Consider the following 13,364-nt stretch of genomic DNA (forward strand, 5'->3'; position numbering starts at 1 on the left):
TTCATATATGAGGAAACTGAGTATCAGTGATACTAAATAGCTTACCCCAAACCACACAGTGAGTACTTTGAAGAGCTAGGACTGGAAGCCAGGCAATCTGAGTCCAGATTCTGAGATGTCAATTAGGAAGCCATCTCATCTCTCTTAATAAGCACTCAAAAGCATTTATCAAATGAATCAATGAATATAAAAATGAGAAAGTAACTTATTATTTATCTATATAATTGACTCTCAAGTATTCTCAAGTAATATAACAGGAGAGAATACAATGAACAAAGTTTAGCAACGGAAGTTACAGATTTAAATCTTGATAGTAAAATCACAAAATCAAAAATCTGTGTTCTGAGCATATGAATATTACAGTATTACTTTGTCTGCTCAGTTGATCCTCTCGCCTCTAATTCACAGAATGACCCAATTAGAGACATTGTCAAAAAAGAATGGACCATGACAAACAGATGCTAACAAATCAATCAAAAGACCTGTCAGTTAGTTGCATTCAGATGGATAAAATTATGGGCAATTCAAATGATTATATGTACTACAACGTAATGATTCTTAAATAACAATTTAATATAAAATTACTTATTTTTCATAAATATTTGCAGAGATTATTCATTATCAAAGGATGATACTTGGTATTTATGTTTTAAAAAACAAAAAGAGTTGTAAGATAGCATATGTCATAGTTTAGCTAACTCTGTAGTCCAATTTTGAAACATGAAAACTAAGGATGGTTTGTGTTTGCAGAAAGAAAATAAAATGCTGTTAGAAAGTAGAAATTCAGGCCCCTTATTTGATCAGCTAAGTTGTAAACTTTATAAAATAGAAAATAAAAATAGTAACAACAAACCTCATGATCAATAAAATTTCCACAACCATAGTCAGATTTTCACTAGTGACTTGGCAGGGAAATGCTTCATGATATGTCATGAAAATCATGGACTGTTTGTATATATTTTTATATTCTTAGTGTCCAACAAATTTGGGGGCAGAAAAAAAGGTGCTTAAATGAATGTTCAAAGGTTGAATAAATACATTCTGGACAAGAATCAAAGGTGTTTGTTACAGTGCAACTGATAAACTTGAAATATTGGAAACTGCCTAATTGTTCAATAACAGTGGAATGATTGAATAAATTATGGTAATATTTTAGCCATAAAAACCAAATGGAAAATTTATAACTGAAAAAAGTACGATAACAGACATTAAGAACTCAATGTATGGATTTAGCAACAGATTAGAAAAAGTTGACGAGAGAATTAATAAACCGAGAGACAGGTCAAAAGAAAATATCTACACTAAAGCACAAGGAGACAAAAAGTAAAAAATACAAAATGAAGCATAAGAGACATAGGATTTACAGTTTTTTAAAAAGTTCTAATATACATGTCATTAGTATTCCTTCAGAGAAGAGAGAGAAAAAATGCAGCTGAAACAATATTTGAAGAAATAACACAGTAAGCCACTGATTCGAGTCCTAAAATTCCCAAGTATTATAAACACAAAATAATAACACCAAAAAACTACTAAGGAAAATCATAGCAAAAACCAAATATACAAAGAGAAAACCTTAAAGTCAGCCAGAGGAAAACAACGTATTGCCTTCAAAGGAGCAATGAGATTGATATATGACTTCTCAATTGGAAAAAAAAAATAGAAGCCAAAGACAATAGAACAATATCTTCAATGTGTTGTGAAAAAAAAGCTGACAACCTAGAATTTCACACCCAGTAAAAATATGAATGTGAAAATATGGAAGTGACAGATAGATATTTTAAGACAAATAAAAATGGAAAGAATTTATGACCAGCAGACCCACACCTCAGGAGATATTAAAGGATGTTCTTTAAAGAAAAGGAAAATGATTCCTGATGGAATTCCAGAGATACAGAAAGAAATAAAGATGAAAAGGAAGGGTAAAATGTGGCTAAGTCTAAATAAATATTGATTAAGAAAATAATAATTATGATTTTTTTATAGAGTTTGAAACACATATAGAATTAAAACATACACCAGTATCCAGTCAGAAAGTATATAAATGGAGTTTAGAAAGAGTTCTAAGGTGTTTGTATTGTCTGAGAAGTGGTAAAAACACTAATTTATATTAGATGTTGATAAGTCAAGAAAACATGTATAATCTCTAGAACAACCAGTAAAAGAAAGTATAACTACCAAGATAATTGGGAGGAAGGGAATGAAATAAGGAAAGTACTCAATAAATCCAAGAAAACGCAAAAATAAAAGAGAAAACAGAATATAGAATAGATGGAACACATAGAAATCAAATAGTAATATGTTAGATTTAAATCCCAAAATATCAGTAGTTATGTTATAGGTAAATGGACTAAATACTTCAATTCAAAGACATAGATTGTTATACTGCAATAAAAAACCTATATGCTTTCAATATAAAGATAAAATTTGAAAATTAAAGGATACAATAATATATCAAGCAAACACTGACCAAAAAACTGTGGTCATTATATTTAATTTGAGACAAAACCAAAATAAACTTTAAGTTAAGAAAAAGGAGGAATTACTAGGGATAAAGAGGAACATTCCATAATAACATAAGGTTTAATTCATCAAAAAGATGTAACAATTCTAAAATTGCACGCACCTAATAAATAGCCTCAAATTATAGAAAATGAAAATTCATAAAACTAATAGAAAGAGAAATAGACAAATCCACAATTATAGGAGGAGACTTTAACCATATTTCTCTAAAATATCAGTAAGTACATCCAAGAATTGAAAACGCATTTATCAAACTTGACCTAATAGATAGAACACTGTGCCCCCAAATTGAAGAATACATATTCTTTGTAAATACATATGGATCACTTATAAAAACTGTCCAAATATTGGGTAGGCCATAAAGCAAATCTCAACAAATGTCAGAGCTGAAATCATACCAAAAATGTTCTTCAACCACAGTGAAATTAATCTAGACGTCAGTAATACACATACCAACCAGAAATGTTTCATATATTTGGACATTAAGAAATATACTTCCAAAATTCATGGATCAAAAATTATAACAAAATGGAAAAGATAACAAAAATATAACATTAAGATTGGTGGAATGAAGCTAAAGCCATGCTTAGAGGTAAATTTATATCCTTAAAAGTATATATCAGAAAAGAAGAAAGGCTGAAAACCATCAGTGAAAATAGGCCTTGCAGAGGGCAGGATTTTAGGTAAGAAAAAAGAGATAAGGGCATTTTGGTCAAGCAAACCAGCATGAGCCAAGTACAGTCACCCTGAGCCTGGATAAGTACAAGGGAGGTTCTGAGACAAGAAAACAGTGCAGTGCATCTGACAGTTGATGCTCTGTAGGAGAATTAACTTAGTAGGGAACTGGTAAAAGCCGAAGAACTGTGAGTCTGTGAGTGAGATGTTCAGTCATACTTCAAAAGCATATCACCAGGGAGGAGTGTTCAGGCTGAACTACTTTCTCCCTATAATATACTCATCACCCTCCCTTTATTGTAGTGATTTGTTTAATATCTCTCTTCTCTGTTAGACTCTGTAGGGGAAGTTCTGTGAGGTGAGAAAGTGTGCCTGTATTTTCAGTATGTATGCCCTGTGCCTAGGATAGTGCTTAGAATATAGAAAATGCTCAATAAGTATCTGTACATTAATAAAGGATGAAAATAAAGAGTGATGTAGAAATCAGTTAGAAAAACCATTGTAATAGGCTCAGTTTTGGACTGACACATGTGTAGGTCCTAGGGCTATGGTCATCCAGCAGACAGTGAGGGTCTTAAAATGTAAATATGAATGCTCAGACTAGCTCCCTCTCTATTTTCTTATTTCCATTAATCACACTACTTCATTCATGCATCCATTCAGTCATCCATTCAACAACCTTTTATTGATTATCTACTATGTACAAGATATGTTCTGGCTCTGGAGGTACAGATGTGAATAAAAAACGGTTCCTGCTGAAATGGAGTTTACATTCTAATGGGACAACACAGACAGTAAATAAATATGTATAGGGCAGGCAGTAAAAATGCCTTGAAGAAAAATAAAGCAGGGAAAGAGAGTGACAGTGTGTAACCATGCTTGGCAAGTCTGAAAGAAGCCAGGCTGGCTGGAGCAGAGGAAGGGAGGGGAGAATGGTGTTCAGGGAGATGCCATGGGCCTTGTAAAGTAGGACCATGTAGCATATAGTAAAGACTTTGCTCTCACTCTAAAGGAAATAAAAAGCCATTGGCATATTTCGAGCTGAGGACTCCCATGATATGACTTATTAATATGAAGGTGTCCCTCTGCCATTACGTGGAGAATGGATTGTAGGGGGACAAGGGTAGAAGGAAACAGACAAGTTAGGAAGCTAACCTATGGGTTACTTTGACTGCTTGAACTCTGTTCTCATCCAATTCCATATACTATAAGCTAATAATACCTCCACCACCCGTCTCCTCCTTGACCATCCACATTACTCAAATTTAGAACTTTGTTACCTACTAGTTTCACTATGATAATACTAGACAGACATTCTAGCTTGAGGGCTATGAGTTTGAAGAATGTAGGAGCAGAGTTTCCTATTCATACCTTGAATAGCTTTATAGACAATATTGAATAAAACAGGAAGATAAGTAGAACATTTTTTTAAATGGAAATTAAGCAGCATAATTGAAGGTTTGGGTACCTCATGGCAGTGAGAACAAAAATTCATCATAAAATGCTTATTTGAAAGCCTTTGATAATTTCTGAATTAATACACATGTATGGATATAAATCTAATCCTTTGGAATGCTTGATTTTGACTTTGCTTCAAAAAAAGCAGGTGCAATTAGATTATTTGTTCACTTTAATTCACAGAGAACATGTGGGAATTAATTTTTAAATATACCAAAATGCAAATAGGTAACAATATCAGCCAAAATCAGGCTATTAACTTTTCTAATTAAAAAAAAAGTAGTATAAGCATACCTCTGCATCTCTGGAACACACAATAATTTCATGTTCTTAAATGCAACACCATACTCTTGTATATAGTATAAAAGAGCTAAAGGCTAATGCTTAAAGCTGAGCATTTCAACAGTGAGGAACAGTAATATAACCTAATATGAGATTTTATTCCTGGGAAGCTTAATTGGATTTAGTGACTATCACAGGCAATTACTATATTTACATTTGCCTTTATTGGTAAGAGTTCTAGAAACAAGAATTTGAGTGTGGCAATTTAAACAGTCCCCTTTGCTTAAAAAGACAGAGTTTGCTATTATCAAAACCGATTCGTGCATTCACTGTCTCTACAAAAATTGTGTTGGTATGTGATAAACAACATTAGAAGAATGTTCTAATCAAATAAGATGGTTACAGATTACCATCAACTATATGCAAAACTACACAAATGATTTAATAGAGTAATAAATCGTATGCTATTAACTACTCAAGAAAATCAGAATATAACTTTCAATTTTTAATATTTTTTACAAATTATAATTATATAGACATGATCATTATTTGTCTGCTTAAAGAATTTCTCATTACTATTAATTTACCTTTCTCTGAAAAGCAGAAGACTAGTTCTGTTAGCTAGTGCATCTCAAACCTGTCACTAAGAGGGAAAAACCCTGAATGTGGTAAAAATCATGTCACTTCTTTCAAGCTTTATTTCTTCTATTCTATCAAGGGGAAACAAAGCCTTAAAAAAATTGACCAATGCAGTATAGTTTGGATTTATATTCTATGGGAAGGGTAAATATAATAAAGTGAGTACCAAATGCTCAGGGTTTATTCCATGCCGATTGCAGCCAGATTTAATTATAGTAGAAGGATGGATTTTATAGCAGTTGTAAAAACGTAAATAGGCTTTAAAACTGATTCAGGAATTACATTTTATAGATGAAACTTTGATTTTAATTTAAACAATTCTCTTAGGGTATAATAAACATTATTCAGAATGTTCTGCTTTTGTTATGATTGAGATAGTAGTGATACTTTAGGAAACCCTGGGACAGAAACACCTGTTTCTTACCAAATTACTTTTCCTAATGATTATAATAATTTTATGCACTAGATTAACTTTAAAATGTAAATATTACAATATTTTAAAGTTTAAATTATTAGAAACATCTTAAAAGTAGCAGTGGAATATGTGCACCAAATATGGCATATTCTTACCTATTTTAGTCTAAGTATTCCTATAAAGCATCTATATTAAAAATGCTTTTCATAACATATGTTGATTTTTGTCCTACTGCAAACATAATATTCAATTATTAAAATTTTTTAAATAAACAATAAATAAAAATTTTAAACTCAATAACAACTGTTAATGTTTTGATATGTTTCCTTCAGGTGACCTGCCCATCTGGTTAGTTATCTATCTTTCTTTATCTTTTTCTATATAAAGCTACAAAAACACTAAACATATTTTATTACTTGCTTTTTTATTAGTATCAAAACTCATGAGACATTAAAGTACATTTTTAACGAAAAAAATCAAAGAACTTTTAAATATATGTTCTCTTTGGAAAGAGTGAAGTACATGCCAAGTTGAGTCATGAAGAGAAATGTCAATATGATCCGTGGCAGCTGCTTACTTCCCTGGGAAGGAAGGGGCTGGTTAGGAGTACAGTAGCTAGCAAACCCCTCAGCGCTGGACAAAATCACTAGTGGGAAAAGAACAAAGGCCTTTCCAATGCAACTAACACAGATGTGCCCAAAGGCAAACTGTCAGAAACAGTTAAGATGACAGCTACTCACAGTTCATTATTTCCTTCTCACAGGTCACTGGGTGACAAGCTGGGTCATTGTGCTTTGTTGGCTGTCCTGGTCCTTCCCCACCCCCTATTCAATTTAAATAAGGGTAAAGCGCTCCATCGGATAAACTAATGTAAACAAACACATTCCAGACACTTAAAGATGCCAGAATATGGCATTTATTTTATTTCGGACCAAACTTAGATTTAAATGTACACACAACTCACTTTATACAAGTAAGAAGAGAACCACATTTCTTCATCTCACTGATAGAGGAAGCAAAAACATTTTACGCAAAAAAAAATATAACCTATCATGTACTAAGGATCCTACATGAAAGATCTAACACGGTAAAAGATTTTCCTTTCTCTTCAATGGAAAAAAGAATTTCTCCACATTAAAAAAAAGAGAAAAAAAAAGATAAACAATTAGATGCTTTCTACAAGTGTTTTAAATATATTAAATGAAATAATTCTGTAGATGACCTCGTTTGTGATGATTGCTGTAGGTTTTTTTAAGGATATAATTCAAAGTAATACACCAATCAAATTGGCAATAGTTTAGTCAAATCTTTTATGATGTAATACACATAAAATTTTAGTAATGACTTAATATGGCTACTCAATATGATGACATTCTGTTATGAAATTAATACAATAAAAACTACTAGGAATGAGGACTAAAACAGTGGTTAAAAGCACTGTCTATAGATGCAAGTGGATATGGGTTCAAATCCCATCTCCCCTACTAACTAGCTGTATGACTGGACACATCTTGAAACCACTCTGAGCCTCAGTGGCTACACCTTTATGGATTATATATAAGACCATCTCCACCATCAGGTTATCATGACAATAAGTAAATCGATCTATCACATCATTACAAGAATAAGTAAGTACTTAGAATAGCAGTTGGCATATGGTAAGTATTCAACAAATGACAGCTATTACCTGTCACCAAATTTAGTATATACAAAGCTGAACTGAACCACCATTCAAGGTGTGAAATACCTTGGTTAATCATGACAACTTATATTCATATTATTAGAAAGACGATTTTAAAAACCTCAAATCCAGTCAAGTGCAAGCCTCTAAATCAGTAAATCTAGACTACTGAATTCACTAAGAAATCAGGGGTTCACAGTCTCCCTTAATATTTGCAACCTCTTATTTAGTCATCACTGAAAGCTGCATGTATTGATTTATATTTTATCATTCCCTTTCTAAACTGTTCCACCTTATTTAAAGGTTCCTTTCTAAGATATCCAGTCAAAATAATAGGCCCAATTTGAAAGGCTAAAGATCCGGAATAATCATTAAGAAAAGAACATGAATGGTCAAGGCAGAACAATATAGAGGTGAAGAATAACACTTAAGGTGCAGATAGGCCTGCCTTAAATAACTAGCTGGAAGGCCTTAGCCAAGTAACTTAATCTCTCTGTGCCTAAATTTCCTTATCAGTAATACAGAGATTAATACCTCTGTTTTACATACTGTAACGGGAGCAGGACACTACGGGGGGCCTTCCTGTGACAGACCCCTCCCCCCACATCCTCTTGCTTCAGTTCTTCTCTGAAGTACCTAGATAATAGTATCTGATGCACATTTCCTGAGTTGTCTTTTGTTTTGCAGATGCTAAAACCCCCACCAAATGGAAGAAATTAACTTCCTGATGACCATGAGCATGTAGCTCCCAGACCTACTGAAGCCTGAGGATTGATAATATGACACAGCCCTGTTACCTCACCATCAACCAATCAGAGAATTGTGCACAAGCTGATCACATACCCTGCAACTCCCCTCCCTCACCTGGCCTTTAAAAATGTTTTCCTGAAACCCATTGGGTGTTTTGAGCACTAGCTGCCCTGGACTCCTTGCTTGGTGCCCTGCGATAAATACTGCATTTTCCTTCACCACAACCCAGTGTCAGTAGATTGGCTTTACTGCATGCAGGCAAGTGGGCCCAGTTTCTCACAGGTTACTGGAAAATAACGCACATAAAGCACTTAAGCAAAGTCAGTATATGTTATTAATAATCAAATGTTATCTTTCCTTTTCACTTGTTACCTGCCAGTAGCTACCTATCTGTGTCTTTCCGCAAATTTGTCTACTTCTGATTCTCTCCTTCCTTGGCTACTTCGAAAGAAGTACATACATTTATATCTTCGTATCTTTTTATTCAATTATATATATTTTTTCAGACTATATGCTCATTAATGTTTTCCCTGGTAATCTAAAATTCTATTTCTTTTTCCAATTTTCACAACTCATATCATTTCACATTATTTCTTTAGTTCTTGCAGTGATTTAATTCTTTATTTCATAAAATTATCATTAATAAAAGCAAGACAATGTGAAGCCTTCTTTTAAAGGTGTGATAATATTATGCACTGATTCTCTTATATTCGGAAAGCATGCAAAACCTAACAAGACAACCTAAGGTTCAAAGTAGTCAATATGTCAAGTTCAGTACCATGTTCTAATTTTGTCCAACAACTCCTTCCAAAATGGGAGGAAAGTAATTGCTCTAAGTACTAACTCTTTACTCAAAATAACTTTGTTAAGGAACAGAAAGAGAAGGAGAGAAACTGAAATTACACCTGTTGTGGTAAATTGTGTGGGTGGAGAGAATGCAGATAAATCCCTGTGGCTTTAAGAGAAAAAAAGGCGGCTGGAAAAGTTGCTGTAGCCTGAGACACAAACCCTGAGGAAACCGCACTAAGAAAAGGGCCCTGGGAAATTTCTTATTAAATAAAATCCAAACTATATTTACCAGTCAATTTCCATTGACTAAAAATCACAAATCAACACAACCCTCATTAAAAACTCTTTTCTACCCCTACTAGTTTTCAGAACATTTTCACAACTCTACCTATTGAGTGCTTACTACATTCCTGAAATTTAAAGACACTTAATTCTAACAACTCAAACAGTATTGTTGTATGTTAACTGATATTAACAGCTTTGTTTGTTTTGGGATTTTTTTTGCCTCACATTTCCTAATACTACATTCTTTTCTCCAAAGTTCCATCATCAGACTACATTGCTTCAGGGAAGATAACAACAGAATACATTAGAAATATCTCTAAACTACCCAAAGCCCTCAACCCTCAAAAAAATAGATAAACAAATAAAAATAAAAATGAAAAAAATTCCAGTCTGGGGAAGTCACAGGGAACTAGATGGATTATCACTGGGGTTCCGGCACAGTGACCCACCAGCGCCAGCATGCGACAAACACAAAAGCCCCATATAGATTTCAGAAATTTGAGAGCAGGAGGAAACTGTGCCTCCTAGAAGAGAACCCTGGAGAATGACAAGCCCCCAGCATTCTCTCAAGAAGGACAGAGTACAAGTGGCTGCCGAGTGAGCCTAGAGAGATAGGTCAACAACGACCTCATGAAACCGTATTTGAGTTCCTCAGCTACCCCAGTGTTTTACATGAAAACGTCAAAGACTGCTCCCAAGGGACTTATATTCTAGTGACCTGGCCTGGCTGCATAGCTGCGGCCTTGTGATTGTGTTGTGGAGCATCAGAGAGTTGAGAACCTTATGTACGACTGAAGAACAAGTATCAGGGGTGGAAGACCTGGAACTCTGGTTTTCATACAGTTCCAGGACACCCCCATACTATAATACAGTAAGATGCTAAATTTGTTGTTTTGTTTCTGCCCCATCTTACTCAAAACAACAAAATCGACGGATTTAAGGGATAAATAATTTAGAGAGAAAATAAATTGAAGAGTCACTTTTGTTATTAGGAAAAAAATATTCCCCTCCTATCAAAATCTGAAGGAGGAATATGTAACTTAAGAATATAAGATAGCTTTTAGTTGAAATAAAAAGTTATATTGCACACTTTAAACTTACACAATGTTATATGTCAACTATATCTCAATAAAGATAAAAAAAACTTAAAAAAAAAAGAAATTTAGAGCCTTTTTTCTCTTTTTTCATGCAATTGACATTTTTATGTACCATTAGAATATTTAAACTTAGGAATTATCTTGAACTTTACTGAGTATGATAAGAACTGTATTACTCCTTTAAGAGTATTTCAATCAATAGTTAATTTCAAACAATTGTATGTTAAAATTACAGTTTATAAAGTCACTTTGTGATTTACAACACCAAGCCCAACAAAATAATAATAAGAATAAACTTTAGTTTTCCAGTTAAATAAAGAGTATCAGAGAAATAATTTTCATTTTCCAACCAAGGATGATCTTCAGTTGGTTAGCAAAATCATTGATGTTAGTTTTATTCCAGTAATGTAACTATGTCAATTTGTTAAATTATCACTACTTAAGACCATCTACTGTGCATGTATCCCCAGTTCTAAACATAATATTCTCCTCGTGGAACATAGAAAGGATTGTCTATGAGTGTGCCCTTCTTTAAGACCTTTTGGTATTCTCCAATTAGATATATGCTCAGTACTACCTTACCCTAATTATGTTATTCCAGAATATTTTAGTGAGACCCCAAGATAGCAACCCTTCCTAAGTATACTTATAAACAATACTGTACATCAATCTTCAATGAAATACACATAAATGTCACCTCTCTTCATCAAATGTGACCCGAAAACTACTGTGCTTGAAAGCCAAAGGGCTTCTGAGATATTTCAATAATCTTCAAGAAATCAATCTTACGTGAAACTGAAGGAAAACATCGAATGTCATTGAGCAATAAGCTCCATTCTGTCAGTGCCCTACCTCTGAGCAGAAGCCTTAGGATGTTTCTCTTCCAGTTTCTTCACCAGAGCCACCGTCAGCTCCCCTGTCTCCCCAAGAGAACCTTCTGGCATTAAGTGGGTCTCTGAAGGCTCTGGCAGCTGCTTCAGACCAGGGATACTGGCACTTTTTTGCAGAACCTAATAAATGAAATATAGGAATAATGTAGCTAATTTTCACTGAGTGGAAATATCTAAACTATATATGCCAAAAATTTAACATTGCACTTTTCATGGTTCCTTCAGCCTTCTTCATCCAGCACATAAACCATTGGTATGTGGCCAGAACACAAGAAGGCAGTCCTAAGAAAAGCTAGTGTGTCACCATCTATTTAATAAAATAATGTTTATATAAATATCCATATAAATGTTTATATAAATATAAATGTGAAAATAGATGTTTATATAACATGTATTAAATATCAATAACCCTAATTTGTGAATTCGTTTTTGCCTCCTGAAAACAACCCAAACATTTTTTCTCTTTTCAAAATATATCATAGAGATCTATTTCTGTCTTGCCTCTGGCTCACTACACTGACCTCTTCTGCCAAGCTGCTGCCATGTTCCTGATGAGCTGTGGTCCAGGCACCATGGTGAAGGTGATACTCTGTCTGGGTCACGTCATGTGCGTTTAGCTCCTCTAGGTAGGTCAGGACAAACTGAGGATAAGCCTGTAGGAAAGGAAAAAAAAAATTGTAAGTAGTACCAGCCTTATAAGCAACAGCAAAAATTCTATACAACTGGAATGATGGGAAGATAAATTAGATTAATAGGAAAAAGGTCTGGCTAATGAGCTTTATACTTTATTGTCAATTTCAGATCAAAATCAAGCCAAATAACTTTCATATGAAGATTTCTAATTTGTTGTTTTATCTGCTCAAGTTTAACTAGGTTGCTAAATATTCAAGCCATCTTATATACTGATAACAATGTCTAACATTTATTGCGTTATTTCCACATAAAAGGTATTATTGTAAACACATTATGTACGTGTAACGTGCAGTTGCTCTATTTTTTGGGAATATTCAATTCTGCCACAGAAGACAAGAAAACAAATAGGATGAATGAGATTCATTAGCTGCATTAAGCATAGATAAGTAAGTTAGTAACCTGAGAAGTGTCAGACAGAAAGTGATTAGAGCATATGTCTATGAACATAGATAGAAAGGGGTAGAAAGACAAAATAGTCATGACTTACCAAATAACAAGCAAAACAACAAATATTTATGATACACTACATATAAATTAAGCACATGAGACACAATAATCATGAGATCTTTAACTGGCCACCCATTGCTACTCTCATTTTGGATCCTCTGCTGGATAAAATCCACAGCTGCCCATAGGCTACCTGGGGAGCACAGCTTTGGCCAAGTGTACTTGCAACCAGCTCTGTCCTGGAGCAAGTGTGCATCATTGCTTCACACACATTTCATCTGTTAGACCCTCTTGCTCAAATTTCAACTCTGGTCCTTGTAACCACATCAGTAGCAGGGAAGGGTGATGCAACACAGAAAGAGGATAAGTTGATACTGCAGAGATTCAGGTAATGTGGCCATTCAACCCATTGTACTTTAAGCATGTTAATCTAACCCATCTCTCTTCCCATACGTTTTATTTTGTGTTTTAAATTGATTTAATAAATTGTGATCTGAATATTTTAATTTGGTCTGTGCACCTTTCTGTTCCATGAACTCAAGGATAGCCTATCTAGGAGCATACTTGGAGTTTACCATTGCATCAAAGTAATTTCCCACATAACAACATATTTACATTTTAATCCTTACAACAGCGCTTTGAAACAGGTATGGCTATTGTTCCCATTTTAAAGACGAGGAAACAAACACAGGGGGTTAAAGCAACTTGCCCCTCCAGCTTGTTTACCAGTTAATCCTAGATAT

At 33.9% G+C, this 13,364-nt stretch overlaps 1 protein-coding gene across 1 annotated transcript in view; it reads right to left on the reverse strand.

The window, feature by feature from the left end:
• Positions 1–13,364, reverse strand: part of DCDC1 (doublecortin domain containing 1) — a gene marked incomplete at both ends in the record, with an annotated part of 430,017 nt that overhangs the window by 134,588 nt on the left and 282,065 nt on the right. The window contains 2 exons of the mRNA XM_082844001.1: positions 11,444–11,601; positions 12,003–12,134. Coding sequence (XP_082700127.1) covers positions 11,444–11,601; positions 12,003–12,134 — 290 coding nt within the window. The remainder of the gene's footprint in view (positions 1–11,443; positions 11,602–12,002; positions 12,135–13,364) is intronic.

The sequence above is a fragment of the Leucopleurus acutus genome (assembly GCF_964270905.1).
Source record: "Leucopleurus acutus genome assembly, chromosome: 8".
Taxonomy (NCBI): Eukaryota; Metazoa; Chordata; class Mammalia; order Artiodactyla; family Delphinidae; genus Leucopleurus; species Leucopleurus acutus.